This window comes from Protopterus annectens, chromosome 1.part0 (genome assembly GCF_019279795.1).
Source record: "Protopterus annectens isolate FY-2018-M chromosome 1.part0, PAN1.0, whole genome shotgun sequence".
In the NCBI taxonomy this organism is placed as follows: Eukaryota; Metazoa; Chordata; order Ceratodontiformes; family Protopteridae; genus Protopterus; species Protopterus annectens.
The window spans coordinates 891,150,246-891,170,874 of record NC_056725.1 but is presented as its reverse complement, the minus strand read 5'-3'; the positions used below and the strand labels follow the sequence as shown (position 1 = coordinate 891,170,874).

General features: G+C 36.2%; 1 protein-coding gene across 1 annotated transcript in view; it reads right to left on the bottom strand.

The window, feature by feature from the left end:
- LOC122797776 (trace amine-associated receptor 4-like) overlaps window positions 1-12,666 on the bottom strand; it is a 38,389-nt gene extending 25,723 nt beyond the window's left edge. Inside the window, exon 1 of the mRNA XM_044066334.1 lies at window positions 11,833-12,666. Within this exon, the coding sequence (XP_043922269.1) occupies window positions 11,833-12,666 (834 nt within the window). The remainder of the gene's footprint in view (window positions 1-11,832) is intronic.
- Window positions 12,667-20,629: the final 7,963 nt, after the last annotated feature.

The window sequence follows — 20,629 nt, the reverse complement described above, 5'->3', positions numbered from 1 at the left end:
AGTACACTGTCCTCTGGAATTCAAACAGGTGTATAGTCACTTTGAGAAATAGTCTCTGGCACAGGCAATCTGCTGCATCACTGGTTCATAGACTGATAGAATGTGTCTTTGATTCCTTCTGAAATCCACAATGTAAGATCTCAGTTCTTCACAAATATTTTTGACAATTCCCACTCGGTCATAACCTTTAAATGTCTGCATTCTCACAATCTCACCTTGTCTTAATGGTCTGAGAGGTTTGCTGGATTTATCATAGTACAACTTTTGTGACTGGCATTTTTTAAAAAGTCGAGCCTTGACCATCCTGTTGTTCTTTATGTTTGGAATGAATAATTGTTTAGTGATTGGAAGAGTTGTTCTAGTCTGTCTAAACATCAGTCTTTGAACAGGTGAACCAAGGAAATTATCTCAAGGAATGTTTCTGAGAATAAGTATGTTAAGAAAACCATTGGTACCATCTCTTCTGGATTTCTCCAATAAACATTTCACACTTTGAACTGCATGCTCAGCTAATCCATTGGACTGTGGATTCTCAGGGCTACTAGTAACATGGACAAAGTTTCAAGACTCAGCAAAATTCTTGAACTGCTGACTTGCAAACTGTGCACCATTGTCCAATATGACTTTGTGCAGACTGCCATTAACAAAAAAATGTCTTTTCAATTTTGTGATGACAATGCAGGAAGTAAAGTTAGGAAGAAGATCAATTTTCAAACCAATTCAAATAAGAGTCTGCTAACACTAAATAATGCTGAACATTCCATTCAAAAATATAAGCAGCAACCATCGACCATGGTAAATCAGGAATCTGATTTAGCTGAAGTGGTTCTTTTTGTTGGTGAAATTTAGTACTGTTGCAAATAGAACATGCTAGAGTTTCCTTCTCTATATCTTTTGACATAGAATGCCAAAATACCATGCCTCTTGTCCTTCTTTTGGTTGAATCAGTACCTCTGAGACCAAGATGCAAAATTTTAATATATTCCTGTTGTAATGCTTTAGGAATTATCACTTTAGGACCTTTCACGATGATTCCATCTTCCATCATAAGATCGTTTCAGTATGGAAAATACTTCTGTATGTCAAATGGTAGACTGGTTTGTCATGTTGGCCATCTTTTACTGGTAAAATGTTTCAGCTTCTGAAGTGTTGGTCTGAAGCCATATGTGTTCTGAGTTCATCAAGATATGATGAGGAAAAATTTCTGACTTCCATGACTTCAAAGTCTACTTATTCATTATCATGCTGTTCTGTTGTTTGCCTGAGCTCTCTTGACAAAGCATCAACAAGACAGAGAAATTTGCCTTTTGATTAGAAAATATTGAAATTGTAGTTTTGCAATTTTAACATTATGTGTTGCCAGAGTGCTGGAGCTGTGGGTATTTGCTTTTTCAGGATTAGCACTACAGGTTGGTGATCAGTCTCTATTTGGATAGGTTAGCCATAAATATAATCATGGAACTTCGAACATGGAAACACTACTGCCAAAAGCTCTTTTTCAATTTGTGCATATTACATTTCAGTTTGGGTTAAAGTTCTGGATGACTAGGCTACTGGTATGTCTTCTTGAAAACACGCTACACCAAGACCATACTTTGAAGCATCGCATGAAAGAGTTACAGGTTTGTGAACATCATGATATCTCAATGAGGGTGGACTGGCAATTTTCTGTTTCAGAATGTCAAATGCTCTTTGGTGTTCTTCCAACCAAGACTAGTTTACATTTTTGCATGTCAGCTCATGTAGCAGTATGAAATTTCACTCAGGTCTGGGATGAACTTTCTAAGTTGTTAACTATACCAAGAAAACATTGCAAAGATGTGAATTTTCTGGAAGTGGCATCTCAAGAATTGCTGCTTGTTAGACAGATCTGGTTGTATTCCAGAGCTGGTAAACAAATGACCCACATAAGTAACTTCTTTCAGTTTCGATTTACATTTCCGAGGATTCAGTTTAAGATTTACTTCATGAGCATGGTCTAGAACTATCTCAATGTTTCAATCATGTTTGATTTTGTCATTACCCCTTACAATAATGTTGTTTACTATGATAGCACATGAGTAACCTGAAAAAATTTGTTCCATCGCATGCTGAAATACTTCACTGGCCAAATGTATCCCAAATGGCATTCTCAAAAATCTGTATTTAACAAACGGTGTACTGAAAGTGGTTTACAAAGAAATTTTGCTGAAATGAACTTTTTGCATCTAAGACAGGAAAAACAATGGCATTTGGCATGAGAGTGACTACTTCTACTGTACACACTGGATGATGAGGATGTTTAAGTGCTTTGTTTAAATATCTCAGATCAATACATATTTGAATATCATCTGAGCTTTTCTTATGAGCTACGACCATGGAGGATACCCATTCACTTAGTTCTCTTACTGGAGTTAGAACACATAAATTCACCATTTTGTCAAGCTCTGTTTTTACTTTGTTCTGCATTGCTACCAGAACCTTCTTTGCTGGTATGACAACTGGGCTTACTTCATAGTTTAACTTAATGGAATATGTGACTGGAAGTTTGCCAAGCTCGTCTGTGAAAATATCAGCATACTCACTAAAATATCCTGTGTAAAACTATTGTGGTTGTTCAGACTTATATGGTGGACCTCTTTATTAAATGAAATCAGTCCCATTCTCATACTTTCTTTGAGGCCTAACAGTGACTGCATGTGTCTTTTGACTATGTAAAACTGCAAGCCATAGCTGTTTCCTAGCAGAATGGCATAAAAGAAATACGGTGCCATCAGTTTGAATCTCTTCACCACCATAAGCAATGAGTTTTGCACACTTTGCTGAATCAAGTTTCTCACCAGCTCTTACTTTGGCAAACATTATGCTGACATAATATTACACTTAGACCCAGTGTTTACTTTAAGCTCTACAGGTTTCCCATTAATCTAAACAGTACAAAATATTTCACTCTTTGCTGCCAACTGATAATCTACTGTGATAACTGTTTCAACTATCCCAGAGACACCATCAACATAGAAAGTTTGTTCACAGCTCTCTATCTGATCTACTTGCATCTTTGGATGCTCTCTTTTAATAAAAGTGCATGCAACCTTAGACTTGCAAAGCCCTTTGAAATGATTCCACTTTTTGCATTTGTGACATTGCTGACCAAAAGCTAAGCAATTCTCTCATTTAGGTTTTGACTGCCTCCACAATTACAACAGCTAACAATAAGGTCTGGGGTAGCAAACAAACTCTTCAGTTTATATTTCTTTTCCATCTTAACTTTATGTTGCACATTATCAACATTTACACTGGCAGATACTTCATGCATGTATTTCTCATTCATAAGCATATTCGTTTGATTTTCTATAAGTTCATATATTTGACAAATCTGTATGGCTTTGCTCAACATTAAATCACTGTCTTGAAGCAAAATCTTTCTCACTGCATTATTATTAAAATCACACACAAGCCTGTCTTTTATCAACTTATCTCTCAGATCATCAAATCTGCATGTTTTTGCTTTATTTCTTAAGCTGGTAATATATCCTGCTATAGTTTCACCAGGCTTTTGATTTCTTGTGTAAAACATGTGTCTTTTCATTGGAATATTCATTTCAGGGTTACACATTTCTCTAAATGTATGTTTTAAGCACTCAGGGTCTTCCTGTGTTTCAGTTTATATCACAGTATGGCGGTTCTCCCCCTCTCCTGCATACATGGCAGGTGCATATACAAATAAACCTTCCCTTTCAATGGCTTCTGAGCCAACTAAATTGAGAAGTATGAATGCGTGTGAATGTATGTGTATTTTTATTAGAAAATGCAACTTGTATGAAAATATCATATTCTTGCTCAAACACTCACCAACTCTCAACAATAATATTATCAAACACTAGTGGTTCAGGTCTATGAAATCTCTGCCATAACAACAGAATTCAATTAAATATATGCATAGACCAGGTACTTGTAATTATGCACAGTTGGGTATAATAGTCACTCTGAAAAAGCTTTATTTTAACACTGCAGATACTGTGAACACTCCGGATACTTCAGATACTTCAAAAAGTTTTAGTTAATGACAAAAAGTAGTACATTGTGAAAAAAATGCAGTTGTCTTAGCCTTTTCATACATTTTAACACTTTGGAGATTATTTTGAATTCTTTTGTATTTATTTTGAATAATACTTTTATCAGTATGTCACAATTTCGGACATTTTGTTTATCTTGGTAATTATTTAGAATGTTTTGAATGCTTTGCCAAATGGTCAGCGACTGAAAATCATTTAAACGAATTTAAGTACCTTTGAATAACCACTGACCTCTTTGTGAGTTGGCTCCTGTATATTCTTCCACTTTTAACTGCATGCCTCGTGGTTTGTAAGCTGCTTCAGATCCCACTTCTGACATCATGCCGCATGTCTCTTGTATTCAAATGAGACACTGAGGCACTGTGATGGGTTCAAGTTGTTTATTGTACATTAAGACATCAGGAGTTGTAACTGGAACATATATTTAAGTTAACTGACTCAGTTATTACTTTAAACACATTCACATGTGGATCTCCATTCATGTCTGCATTCACTCTGACTGACTGTACAAAATGGCACTGATATTGCACATGTTCAATAGCTTATATGTACGTGCTATTGAGCTACACTGGGTGACTAGATACAATACACACAATGATCTACAATCAGTACACCTTATATGGAATGATAGTGCTGTACACCCTTCAAGGGTATTCTTCCTTATGTGATTGATATGCATATGTCTCTGGTCTCTATGGCTGTTCTGCATCTCTCTGATATCAGTTCAGCCACGTGTTCTAAAAGGACATGATGCAAATGTTTTTAAGGTCATTCTCTGCTGATATGCATTACCTATTCACAAGATAGTTACGGTCTGTATTACATGTCTTCCTCCAGACGTGTTTAATACTCTGTTTCCATCACAATATACAGCTTAATGGTAGATGTGTTATCCCATAAACATGTCTTACTGCATGGCATGCAACGAGACTATCAGGAAGTGGGATTGGTCATTTGTTACAACACTTTCTATTGTGTTGCTGCTGCTGTTAAATTGCTATTTTATTACTGTTCCCTGTAACTGCATCTGAGCATGCCCAGTATTACCATATCAGACGTTTGCAAGTCAGTTATGGCAAAACTGGACTCCTGACACGTCCTCAGCCTTTTTTTCAAGAATATGTATTACATGTTCATAGTAGAGAAACATAATGATTTAACAAAAGCAGTTACAAAGCTATTTAAGGCAAAAAACAGTAAAATAATCATATAAACAACATACCAAACATCAGAATTATAAAAAGTTTAAACAGAATTATATACACTATTTACAATAAGTGCTACACAGAGAAATCAGCTATTAATGAGACAAGGATACAGAGAAATTAACTTATGCTGTTAAATGGCAATAAAAGAAATGTCATATCTTTGACATATTCATCTGCTTGATATCATCATTTGAGTTTGAGCATTGAATATTACAGCTGTTTATGAAGCTTAGAGTAAAATATCCCTGCTGATAACTTTCATCTTTCAATATATGCTCTAGAAGAAGGTATAAGTATTGTTGATAATAGGAATTTTTATTCATATTCCTTGTTAAAAATTTATTTGCAGATATGTATTTGACAGCCATGTTTCTGAAGCCTAACCAAGAGAGTTTAGAGGTGTCCAACCAGTTTTGGATAATATAAAATGTAACCAAAACAAAGAGAGTTATAAGAATGTCCATTTTTTGTTTTGATCTTTTCCTCTGCTCAGTCTTGTCATTGGTCACTTATATATGCAGGATTTATATAACCATGCAATACTTGCCTGCCTTTTACATGCTAGTAGGTGATTAACCTCTTTCCTATTGGTGTCACTGTCATTTCTTTGCATAAACATGTCCATTTCAGAGTTACCTGACATTACAGCTGTAAGGTCCTTTTGTTCCTTTGTATACATGGTGAGCTGGATCATACAATGGTGCTGTCTGCTTGCATACATCAATTCCCTGCATACACATGCTTATATACAATAATTATGTACTATGCCTTCATCCCATAATGTGTATTCTGTCCTTGCTAACTGTTATCTCAAATCAGCATTTAATTAACACGTTCATCACATTTTCACTCCCCTTCATTACACTGCAGCTTTATGTCCCTATCACATTCAACATGCCTGTTATTAAGTATGTGCATTACTGTGGGATTGACATTCACACTAATTACTTCAACTTGTTCTTCTTTCAGCTTTTCCCGGTTAGAGGTCGCCATAGCGGATCACCTGTCCACTCATGATTGGCAGTGGAGTTTTATGGTGTCTATTACATCAGTATTGCAAGTTTTATGTCAGTAATACTTCTTATGCATTTTTATCACATTTGTCTGCAGGATATGAGTACACTTTAAACATTTCCCCTCTCCAACATTACTACATCATTGTAACACATAATTATGTACCGATTATTCCATTTAACTTCCCCTCATTTTGTATTGTTTCACTGTACATGCCTTTAATACATCTGGGCTACAGCACATGCTCATATCTGAGCACTGCCTGTATGTGATCCATTTTGTTTACATTTTGTGCCGCTGCATGTGAGCACCGTTCCATGGCTGTGAATGGTAATGCTAGCCACAGGATGGTGATTGCAACCATGCAGGCATGATGAGCAGCATGCATATTTGATTAGCACTGCTACTTATCATGCTAACACTCTTAAATTGTGTAGGCTTAGACCGAAGCCTGCACAATTGTTACTGAATCCCAGGGACAGACTCTTAAAGACTGGACTAGTTTACAGCACTAGCTGTTTATACATATGGTTCAAGACCTACACAAAGACTGCTTAAATCCTTCAAGGGACCTTAAAGTATTTATGTTTCAAAAACTGTCAATTTCATTTCTATACCATGTTTATGCCATTTTATGTGCTCTTGTAAGCATGATATAGTTGTTTCCATGATCTGATGAAGCTAGTTGATGAAAGCAAATTTGATGTGCTCTATAGTACAATAAATTGTTCCAAATGAAAGTGCAGTCTTTAACCATTCCTTACAGATGTATGTAATTTACATTTCCCTCTAAGATTTTCACTTACATATGGAATTTGAAAGACTTGTTTGATATCATTAAATATGTTGTAACACAAATTTTCTTGTGCTTCACTGTAAGAGTCAAAGATTATAGGCAACCCTGTTTCACAAGATCCAGACATTATTTGTTCAGCTCTGTGGCAAATGCATCCAATAGTTTAATTATACAAACTAAAATGTATCCCTGTGCCAAATAACTGTTGAGTATGTCTTAACAGATTACTGGTCTCTAATTTCCACACATACAACTCCTTAACTCCAATCAAAATGAACTATTTGAAAACTTAAACAAACAAAACACTTGCACTACAACCTATCAACAAGCTCTGCAAGTATATTTACCTAGTTAATCAACCGCATTGGTAGAGTGTAAATAAAGCTGATGCCTGCATGAAAAACTAGAAGTGAGGAAGCCTATTTCTTTGAATGAAAGTGCTTTTCCAGAATTGTGAATTTAACCAGTTCTGTTCTCCATTTTGTGGATATATACAAATAAAACTATTACTTGGAATTAATAAAAGGAACTACTAAGTGTTATTGGAATGGGAAGATTACAAAATAGCTATTGCTTAATATTAGTGTTCCTTAATAAAGGTGATTGTCAGCCCCTAAGGATTCCTGCCTGCAGTCATAGTGTTGTAAACTTAACTGCCACACTGAGGTGGTTTCTCTAGAGCTATTGCTATATAGTAACTTGCTGCTAAAAACAATTTTCATTTTGTAAGATAACAAATGTTGGAAAGGGATCCTTGCAATTTTATTTTGTTCATAAAATAATGGTTGATGTCATATATAACTCTGACTGGGGCATCTGTTCCTTCCAATATCCAATTTTCTTCATCAACTGGCCCTTCAATCTTGCATGCCATGTAGCTAAAACTCTGGTATGTTCTTAAGGAGTCATTTGCATATATCCTATTGACCTCCACTACAGTAGTTTTAAGGTTTTACATAGTGAAAATTCAAGCTTGACTGGGTCTTACTTGCAGTTATTTCATTTTATAGATATTTTCTTTCATTTGTCATATATTCAATTTCAAGTATCATCAATAAAGAACATAAAACATCATTCTGTAATGCACTGTTCACCTAAATCATTTGCATGTCAAAACTGGTTACTGTGCTTAAATGCACTGTTGCTCAGCTACCCAACAATCTGGTCTCTACTGGCAATTATTGATTTACTTCTTCTAACTCCTTGATTTTTGAAGGAAACCCCTTGTACCAGGTGACAGTTCATCTTATTTTCCAAACTCTGTACTTCATCCCAAGATTTAGTGCACGTGCATTTAAGAGCTCTTCCTATTTGGCACATCCTGTAACTACCTGTAAGTGTACATCCTGCTTGTTCCTTGGGCCCTTGATTATAGTAGCATCCTGGTTCATCTAACTTTAAAGCATTGCATTTTGGGATAAGAATTATTCCTTGCTGCTGCACTGCTTTCATTGAATCTCATTCTCTCATTTCCTCTTCCCCTCCTACCCATGCCCTCAGACAGGCCTGACTCATGTAGGTTCATTGACAACTGCTATTTAATGCAGGGATCCAGTACTTTGTGGCTCGCTGGGTCATATCTGTCCTGCAGAATGCCATATACTCCATAAAATTATCCACCTCTGTTTTCACAACAGCAAACTATCTATCTCTTTTTTTTAATGAAAATATTTGAAGGTCTCTGATACAGTGCATATTTTGCCAGGGTACTGTGAAATGGACCTTGTCTCTGGTTTCTTGCAAGAAAGCATCTCTTTTATGGAACACTAAGGAAGTCATAAAGTTTATATCTGTGAGGCATAACCAGTTTCACCCCTCACTTCCTCAAAATTCTGTGGATTACATCACAATAGGACTTCTTATGCCATTCATCCCCAGTTCACAGGCCAAGACAGCTCATTACCCACCAGAGACACAAACCATAGGATCATAGGCTCATAGGAGATTACTAGGCTATCAACATGGACATCATTTTAAGCCTAGCCTTTTCATCCCAATGTAATACCATAGAAATGCTAGTCAATACCCAAGATTTTGTTTAGTGATGACTGCCCATGTCCAAAGGTTTTGTGGGTGTTATCCCCAGCAAGAATGTATGATGCCCCATTTACTTGTCCAGGTTCCTCTTGTACAGTGTTATTGTGGTGCTCTGTTTCACATGAATTGGTAGCCTGTTCCAAAGACGTGGCAGTTGCTGGGAGCTAAATCTGTCACTCCAGCAATTCCTATTTAAGTTGAAGGCAATATTTAGGTTCCTGGAACTTGTATTCCTAGTCCCGTTTGATTTACAGATATGCAGCAAGCTCATTAGGTTTGGGTCTTGGATTGCCCTGTAGGCCAGGCATAAGTTTCCCCTATAAAGTCTATATGATATGGAGTAGAGTGACAGTGACTTTAGTCAGTCTGCGTAAGGCACATGGTGGATCCCTTTCATCTTCTTTGTTAGAAACCTCTGAGGTCTCTCCAGTTACTGCATGTGCTTAGTATGGTACATTCTGAATGGGGCAGTATACCCAATTATGGACCAGATAACTGAGTGTACTGTCCCATTTCCATTTGGCATGCACCTTACTAAGCACCTGCAGTAACTGGAGAGACCTCAGAGGTTTCTAACAAAGAAGATCAAGGGGCTCCAGCTTACCCCTGTCTTACAGTCCTTTCTGTCAGACTAATAAATGGAAGGTTGCTGTAATGACTTTTATTTATGGAGTCAATGAACTTCACTTTAGCTCTTACAGACCTTGATCATTTTCCCTACCCACTTTGTTGTCTTGACACACACAGTGTTAGGCAATGTTTCTTGTTTTTGTTCCATGTCAGTCTACCTGTTGCATTATACAGTCTCTCCTCATGTATACACGTCTTTTTCTCCAATGCCACAACACATATATAATAATCAAATTAGTAAGTATATCTGAAGTTTCTGATATAAACAGGCCTTACAGCATGATAGTTCACTATTTCAGAGTCGTCTTTCACTTTAGAAAACAGCACATGTCTCAGAAAAGAAACCCAGGGATTTATTCATCTTCTTCTTCTTCTTCCCCTTTCTCTTGCTCATTCATAGATGTTTGCAGTTAAATTATTTTCCTAATATCTTACATAAGCCTGTAAGTGCATGGAAATGGCAACACTCACTAACACAACAGACTGATTGCTTCACGACCAACAATATACAAAAATGAAGTATATAATAAGTACCAAGAGTGTGAGAATCACCCTTCCACATAAAAATCCGATTCACTGTAGTTCTGCAGGAAAATACTGGCTTCTTTAGGAGAACATAATTTTCTCTTTGACAAAATATGTACTGTTTTCCCTGTCACTGTCTTCCCGATACCTCCTTAAGCTCAAACTACACTAGCTTGACAGTGCAGTAGTTAGGTTGCAAGATTTCAGACTGGTAGACCTAGGTTCAAAGCCTGCCTAGGGCATGACTTGGCATCAGCTGTATGCATACAAAAGAAAGGTGTATCAATCTACATTTATGAAACTTGGCTGTGAGTTGATTTCAACTCAAGCAGCATGCAATTTTCTTACTTTTGAGTTGGTGTGGTATAATGGTTAAGATGTTTACCTCACAGACGCAAGGTACAGGGTTTGATTCTCACCTTTGAAACGGAAATTGGCTACGCTTCAAATGATTCACAATGGCAGCTAGCCTACTACTTATGAGTCTATAAACTAGATAAGTCACCAAATGGTTAACATCATGTTAGAGTTCATCTCTGTGAACTTCAGCTGCCTAGTCACTGTTTTCTGTAGGAAATGATTGCAAGTGCAGTTTCTAAGTGTGTGCTGGTAGTGAATTTTTTTGCTTTTGGAAGATTTTTCCCTTGTTTCAGTTTAGGTAACCATAGAGTTGGTACATGTAAGATTGAGGGATGTAGAGTTCTTTTGACTGACATTGGTGGGTGCAGTACCCTTGTGAAAAAAGGGTTTGGTTATTCATCCAGATGTAGCAATGATCAGTTGTTTATGGCTGGTTGGAACTTTATTAAGGTGTAACTGGACAAGTTATAGTAGAAACGTGACTGCTATTCTGCTACTGAAGTAACTGCACTGCACCTGTAAACATTCAATGCATTTTAATATAAACGTGGTAATACTGATATCTCTAACAGTCACAGTCATGTGTATGTCCTCTGAAACATTCATCTTATTTGTGCAATTGTTCTCATTTTAAAGTTGTCATGTTAGCTAGCTCTTTATGTACAAAATGCAAAGTAATTATAATAAAATATTTAACCATACAAAACCAATTTTGGCCAAACAAATATTCAAGCCTAAAGAATATAGTTGAAGCCACAAATGAGGGTAACAAGGCATGAAAATGTATTAAAACCAAGTACTACAAATGTTCTCATTTCTGTGATCTACTTGTACCTGAAAAAGAAATCTTGTTTTTCTGCTAATATATTTATAAAAAAAAAGTTGCTGTCCTTAACCTTACAAATTTAGAACAGCTACCAACTAATTCTAATTCTTCAAAGATATAGCTACTGATTTAAACTATGATTCTCTAACAAGAAGTTAAAATTTAAGTGCAGTTAAACTGTACATTCATAAGCAGAACTGTGAGTTAATGATTTTCAGAAAACAAATTAATACAAGAAGAAGCTCCAATAAATATCCTTCCAGATAAAATTGTTTTAAATGCTGCTCGAAACCAAGGATAAAAAAAGCCATATATTACTGGATTACATGCAGAATTAAAATATGCTAGCCAACAAAGGATTTCATAAATAAATGAAGATACTGAAACATTGAAAAAGGAATTAACTACAAATACTACTGAAAAGGGTAACCAGCATAATATGAATACACCTGTTATCAATCCAAGAGTTTTTGCTGCTTTTGTTTCTGTTGTAGAAGTGATCTTGGGCCCCATGCTGTTAATGGCTGCAGAATGATTTCTGGCTACAGCAAAAATCTTACTGTAAATGACAATCATTAGGATGAGAGGTGTAAACAAAACCACCAGAGGTGTAATTAAGGCCCATGTTTTATCAAATATTACAACACACAGACCTTCACAGAACAAAGTAGTCAACAAGGGTTCATCTGTATTCTGACCAAATAAAACTAAACCAAAGCTAAAACATGTAGGCACTACCCAGCATACTGACAAAAAAACTGCTGTTACAGAAGTGGTGATTTTTGATGCATATTGTAATGGGTCACATATGGCATAGTAACGATCAATGGCGATAAAGCAAAGATGTAAAACAGAAATTGATGTAAAAGCTGAATCTAATACCGAGTGGATTTTACAAAAAGTACTGCCAAAATACCAACATGCTTCAATGGATCGTATCATGCTAAAAGGTAGGATAAGTGAACCTACAAAAAAATCAGTAACAGCCAGTGAAAGAGTTAAAAAGTTGGTTGGAGTGTGAAGCTGTCTGAAGTGGGAGACAGAAATAATCACCACAAGATTTCCACAAATAACCACTATTATAAGTGCAGCCAGCAATGTGTATAACATAAAAGAAACTGCTGTCAGAAGGGTAGTTTTTATACAGGATCCTTCTATAGATGATGGGAAACAGTACTGTACTTCAGTCAGATTCTGGGAAGCTGTTTTATTCATTTGGATTCAGGCGAGCCTTGATTTTTTCCTTATTGTATTTTTTTCTGTAATATCAAGAATTAATAAAATAGCATGTTAATGAAAAATGCAAGAATTCTTTTGTATCTACATTAATGAATTCTGGAAAGCTTATTCTGGTAGAGTATCCTTTGTTTTCTAACCAAATGTGTTCTTTTGTATCTGTCACATGCCCCCTTAACTACAGATTTTATATACCTGAAATATAGTGTACATTTTCTAAAGAATGCTTAGTCTGAAAGCTGGACAGCAAAATAAAAATAAAATAAGTGGAAAGACTGCTATATTTAAAAGCTGTTGTCATTCTTACCCCCTACACATTCACAATATTGTACAGGCAATCCATACACTTTTCTCCACCTGCTAACCTACAGTGAAAATGTCCTCCACATAACTATTCATTACTGTCTGATACACCATCCTCCCTCCTATCGCTTCATTTGTCTATAAATGATAATCCACCAACTCAACAATGATTGAAAGCAACATCTTCAGCAGGTCTTACCATCCACTCTTGTCAGCAACAGATGCCTAGTCTTCTAGATATCAATGTCTTCCCTCCCCCCAACAGTAATAATTGTACCATGCTATCTTACATCATTCCTACCTCCTCTACTACTCAGCTTGTCCATAATCAGTGTACACAGCACATTTCTGCACATAGCACAATAAAGAGAGACTGAAGATTCTGTTCTCTATTTCAGGTGCATCATTGGTGATTACTGCCACCTGCTCCATGTATCCCATTGTCAGTGATTATAACTCTGCAGACTCCAGCCCAATGCTATTGTCAGGGATCAGAGAACACAATACTATATGAAAGCCCTGTGTCAGAAAATGGAGCAGTCCCTCACCATGGCATTCTAGCTCCAGAGAAGGACCTCACAGTGGCCCTAATATTGTCTGGATTATCACCCTCACTACAAGGCTTCTGAGACGTGTGCCTTGGAATGCATCATGCAAACTGTATCTTTCATCCATAACACTAACGTCACTCTCACCTAACATGTACTGTGTCAGACACTAGATTTGCACAGCTTTGATATAAATAAGGTGAAGTGATTTTTGGTTAGGAATCTCACTTCACATCAGAGTGTACAGGACATGGTTTAGATATGCCACCCCAGCCTTAACCATACGTTTAGAAATGCATGCCACCATCTTGCACAAGCTGGCCAGTACTGCCATTTTAAAAGTGGCATTAACAAATCATAACCACAGACTTAAGGAGCTCATATGTAGGAAACAAAATTCTAACTTGGCATGTTCCAGTCACAAAAGTTGCAAAGGCTATTGCTGTAAAATAATTTTCTGAATAGAAAGTATGTCTAAATGAAGTATTAAGACTGCCATTGTCACAAATAAAGATGTACCTTGTAACCAAGTGTTAGCCATGGGTGTTTCTGCTTTGAAACTGACCAAGTTCCATGATTTTCAACTTCTTTCTTATTGTAGACATACATTCATCTCTTCAAATGTCCAGGAATTAAGTACATCATTTTTTTCACAACATATTAACATTACTTTTAAAAAGTATGAAGTGCAGAATAACTTTCTTTCATTAACTAAAATTTTAGCATGACAGCATGAATGGTTACCAATAGTTAAGGTAATGAACACTTTAATTAACAAGAACTGAAATACTATGAAATAGTCATTGAATACTACAAATACAATTTATATAATCGATCAGCAACACATCTTATGCTGTACTTTTACAAGAATCAACATATTTAAGTAGTTACTGCAAACATACTAAAATCCGGTTCATCAAGTATGCACTTTAGAATTGTCATGGATACTAGTTTTTTAGTATTATTATTATTATTATTATTATTTTTATTATGGGACCGTTGGTTCTATGATGATTGTCACTGTTGAACTTGACACCCTGAACCATGTGCAAAGAATGGGAAATGGGCTGTAGATGTATTGATATTATTGTTATTATTATTATTATTATTATTATTATTATTATTATTATTATTATTATGTTGTTGTTGTTGCTGTTGTTGTTATAGTATTGTTTTAGATGAGCTAGAACACTGGATCCATTTGCTAATGTGCCCCAGTTAATGTAAACATGCAAAAATACAAAGCAGATATAAACTTACAAAACAAGATTAGGTATGAACTGAAAAAACTTAATATTCATGTAAACAAAAATGCAAATACCAGCCAATTAACAAACATAATAAGCAAACAGTAATCAGAATAATACAGTGTCTCACTATCACATAAAGAATGAATGTCTACATTGCTACAGAAGGCTCCCATAAGCAGGAGTGGTTTGTTTTTCACAAGAATGTTTTAGTCATCATAAAGGATGTATTAGTTTATTACTTTGCTACCTACTCATGCCACCCTTAAGCTTTCCTTTCTTCACATTTTCCATATCCTGTGATATATTCTGCATATATATGCCTCACTATTAACATTTCTTGCCAACTGAAAATCGGTAAAAATAAATTCAGCTCACCTAAATGCCGCTTTCCTTACATTATCTGTTTATTAAGTTGTTTAATAAAATCCTGGGAGTGCAGGTGGGCTCAGACAATATTTCTTTGCTTATTTTTCTATGCGTTGCCCTTAAATTTTATACACATTAATACAAAATGGGATGAGCTATATGAAGATATTCATTTTTTTTAAAGCTGTAAACATCATTTTCTGTATGTGAGTCTTCCTATCAGTTTGAAGTTAGCCATGCATATCATATTTTGAATATTGATCCAAATAATCTGTTGAGCAGAACAGTAAGGCAAATATTACTGCCCAGATAAGCAGAAAGTTTTTGGGAAATGTAGAATGTATAATACATAGTACTTACACAAAACTTTGATAAGCCACCACAGAAAAAAATAAATAAATAAAAATCTGTGCCAAGTACATTATTCACCAAAAGTATTTTATAAGGCAATAACCAGTACATTACTTAAGAAAAATATTAATAGCAAATGTGAGAGTAACTCCTCAAGGCAAAAAAATATATACTTAGTTGCTGCTAGTGTTTAAGAAACAAGAGTTTCATGCAAATAGGATAGTAGTAAAGCAGAAAAATGTGTTTAATAGTGTGAAATTATTTATTGTACTTTATGAGAGCTCTGATTATGAATCAGTGGTTATGTGAAGAACAGAGTTAATGCTTTCATTCATTCATTCATTTGTTTAGTTTTTTTTAATTTACTTCACCCAATTTCAGGTCACGAGGTAGCCAGAGGTAATTGCGTGCAGTGCTAAGAAACTTATTGCGGCAAGAGCAACATTGTAACACAGGACACACAGTCAGACATGCACATACAGACAAATACACACACACACCAACACAAACACACACACACACACACACACACACACACACACACACACACACACACACACACACACACACACACACACACACACACACACACACACACACACACACACACACACACACACACACACGCACGCACACACACATACACACACACACACACACACACACACACACACACACACACACACACACACACACACACACACACACACACACACACACACACACACACAGTTTCAATTGACATGACGTGCCATGATTCGGCAGTTTGGAGGATGTCTGTTTCACCTGTAATGTGTCCTGTGAATACAGGAACAAAGCTGAGTGCCATGCAAAACCTACATAGACAAAGGAAATATGGACAAGCCCCACACAGGAAGCACTCCTCCAAGAATGAAACTGGAGAATAACACCACTGTGAGACAGCAATTCTACCCTCTGCAATACTGAGCTGCCTGCTGTAGTTTATTTGAAATCAAACCAATATGCTAACGTTAGCAACAATAAGTAGTATTACCACAAATATCGCAATTCTTGCATTAATTTGCATTTCATTTGCATATGCTTCTGCCCTTATATATTTCTTAAGTTTTGACAGACGCTAGATCAGTTTACATACTAAATTAATGTAATGAAATTCTATCTGTCCTGGAGACTTGCTTGACAATATAATTAAGACCATGTATTGCATAAGGCATACACAAATATCAGAAAGATCTGACACAGCTTAGATACATTTTAGAAATGACTATTATAGGATATTTTACGGGGTAATAACATACTGGTAACAGATATTACTGCAGAAAAATGAGGAAATGGAGATAATATGGAAAGTGAAGAACTATTGATTTGCTGAAAGGAATGTGGTCTAACTGAATCTCTAATTACTTTCACAAAAGTTTGATTTTTCAAGTGGGTAACTGGAAATGGACATTGTTCTTTACCCTTTAGTATGCAACTGTTCTTCATTAATTATATAAAAAGCATGAAAGTGGGGTTAAAGGGTTTCATCTATAAAAAAATCAGATTGCAATGGAATGCAATTTTAAGCACATTTTTTTTTTTCTTTTTAAAAGTCCATTCTGAAATGTAGCGTTTATGAAACTGGTAAAGAGCCACTAAAAATGATTCTTCCATGAAATCATGAAATGCCAATTTCTTAGGTCTTGAGGATCAGAAATAGCAAAAGATAATATCCAAAATGCAAAAAGAGAAAAAATTAAATGTAAGTGTTTTTTTGCAGGCATGTTCCCCTGTCACTCCAATGTGGGAGGTAAGCCTCACATACTCCTGAACTTATATATACTAACTCCATGTTTGCACTATTTAAAGACAGTAGAAGTGAATCATTGCTGGCATACAGTAAGAAATTATACCAGCAATTATTTCCTATCAAAAATAGAGATCTAGATTATGTTTCTCTGTTTTTTCTTCAGGCTACTGATGCTCATGGTATTTCACCTCTGCAGAGGAGCCAGCAGTTGTCCTAGTATGAAACAGTGCTACCAGAGGTCCATAGAGTTTAATATAGATCAACAGGAATGAACAAATGTGTAAGAAACACTGGCAAGAGCACCTTCAACATGTCAGGGAGGTGCCGGGCAGACTACAGAGGACAGGGTTGACCATTAAGCCAAGCAAATGTCAGGTGGGTATGGCAGAGGTCTCCTACCTGGGACATAGAGTGAGGAGTGGTAAGATCAGGCCAAAACCTGCCAAAGTGGAAGCCATTCAGACATGGCCTGCACCTATTACCAAAATGCAGGTGAGGCCATTCTTAGAGACAGCAGGGTACTACAGAAAGTTCATCCTCAGTTATAGTACCATAGCTGCTCCCTTCACAGACTTGACAAGGAAAAACAGACCAGATTAGATAGTGTGGTCCCCAGCATGTGACCAGGCATTCCAAAAGCTTAAAGAAACATTGGGAGGACCCTCTGTGTTAGCCAGTCCAGATTACAGTAAAGAATTTGTTGTGCAAGTGGATGCTTTGAACCATGGGGGGTGGGGGGGAGGCTGCACTTAGCCAGATTTCTTCAGAGGGAAAAGAGTACCCAGTGGTTTATCTCAGTCATAGTCCCCATCCCAGGGAAGAATGCTGTGCAGCTGTAGAAAATAAATGTCTAGCCATAGTATGGGCACTGCAGAAACTTCAGCCTTATCTGTATGGAAGAAAATTCACTGTAGTGACAGACACAATCCCCTAACAGAGTGAAACAGAGCCAGCCAGCAAAATACCAAGTTGCTAAGATGGAGCTTAGGGTTGCAAGTATATGATATGTCAGTGGAGAACTTCAGTGGGGTTAGCAATGCCAATGCAGATGGCCTCTCAAGACAGGGAATGGAGAAAGGTATACTCAGATAGACCTAACCCTCTCAAGAAATATTTCTCAAGGGTCACTTGAAAACTAGCTTGAGTTCTCCAGGGGGAAGATATGTGAAGATATGTGAAGGCTGCCAGCTTAGTCAGATAGAATTTGGTAGATAATTCTGTCATTTGTAAATATTAATATAAGCCACAGGCTTGTTCTCTTAAATGGAAGAAAATGGTGTTAAATGTTGAATATCAAAAATGTAACAACAGTACACTCTGCTGGAAGAAAGCTGATAAGTCAAGCCTTGTATAAATTATCTCAAACTCGTAGCTGTGATGTCTAAAATAGCAGATTCTTTCTATTGTTTTGAGACCAGAGTTAATTGCTAGCCATGGCTAGCAGCTCACAATGGGAAATAGCAAGGCTATCAGCAAGGAAAGGCACCTTCATCGATTATAAAGTAGATATTAAAGGTGTGATTCCACCTTTTATGATGAATCTGTGGATGGTGTGGAAGCATGTCAAATTATGACTACAAATCACTAAACTGTTTGGAGAAGGACTTATTAGCATAGACAGAGTACAACATTTCTCATTTACATCTCATTTTTAGTTCATTTTCTTACATATATTCATGGACATTGTGCATTCATGGAAATTATCTCTATTAATCGTGCCTTTGCTATGCAAACAAGTGGGTAGCACCGACTGCCTTTGCACATTTGCATAAGGGCTATGAATATCATTGAGTCCCACCCAAGAGATATTGCCAGCCAACAAAGAACAGCAGTAGAGGGTAAAACAGTTTTTAAAAAGTTTTAGAACTTCTTCACACTGCCAGACTTATAAACAAAAAGTGTAGCAGAACAAAGTGTCAAACAGCTTTTGAAGCTCTGTTTTTCAAAATGACTCTCCATTTCTGCCTACTGTCTCTTTCATAGTGCAAATGAATGCTGGTAAAACAGTTTCCACTCCTACATGTTTTTCTGGAATTGGTAGTACGTGGATCAAACAAAGTTCCATGCTCTAGAAATAATTATGATAATGACTCTAGTCATAGCCAGCTGCTATCTCAACATGGAAGCCAAGATTCCTGTGATGACCTTCTCTTTTTCTCTCTCTCTCTCTCTCTTTCTCTTTATCTCTTTCTCTCTCCCTGTGTGAATTTCTTGCCATTCATCTCAAACACATAATATGCTGGTTGTGATCAGACACCCAATTATAATATTCTCTACCTAATATTTCCACACTCCACATTGCAGTATACAATTTGACTACATAATTAAAAGCACACACACACACACACACACACACACACACACACACACACACACACACACACACACACACACACACACACACAAACACACTTTACAACTGTTAGTTTGTTTACTTGCTTTCCTTTTGTTGAAAGCTGGTTCCTTCTTGTACTAAAAGTGAGAAAATGATCAATACTGAGAAAAAGGCTATATAATTAAATTAAAATATTTTTCACCCATTTAAGTTTTTATGTGTGAGAACTATGGCCAGTTGCTGTCTACTAGCCTTGTAAGAAACAGGAGACAGTCACCTTTGGAGGCAACTTGAGTAAAAGTAGTGTTGTGTTTTACAAAGACATACAATTTCCACATAGCAGACGATTCAGAATGTTCACAAAGGAATCAGTCTAGTGGCAGCTGTAAGAACTAAAAGACAGACTATAAACAATAATGCTCAACACCTCACTTCATTTTTATTAAGTTGTTTTGGTTGATATTGTGCATATTGCCTTTATTTACTTGGATTTCCATAATAACATCATGCATGTTGTTACTGTTTTAATATGTATTTCTATTTATGCTGTGGTTTTGCTTATGCTGTTTTAATTTGCATTTCATTTTATGCAGTATTTTACTTTTGTGCCCCCTTTGTGTAACTATATATTGCATGTTAGAGTGAATGACTCTCATTTTTTCTGTTGCTAAGTAGACTGCTGTTCGTCTCTTCATGTATGCTTTATTCACTTCCTGTTTTGCTTAAGTTCCTGTTTGTCAGATTTATACTTTTACTTTATCAGGAAGTTTTCTTTTTTCTTTTTTGTGGATGTCTTTGCCTGCTCATAATCAAATAGCATAATTGCATTTTAAGTCTTTTTATTGGTATAAAGTATTTATTTATTTTATTTATCCTTTGTTGACTGATTGGTCTCACTTGGCTACTAGCCTTTATTCAGGGGGGAGAACCAAAGTGGTATTTATACAACTAGGGGAAACTTCTCCTACTCTTTTTTTTTTTTTTTTTTTTTTTGATAAGTGCAGTGAGAAATTTTGCA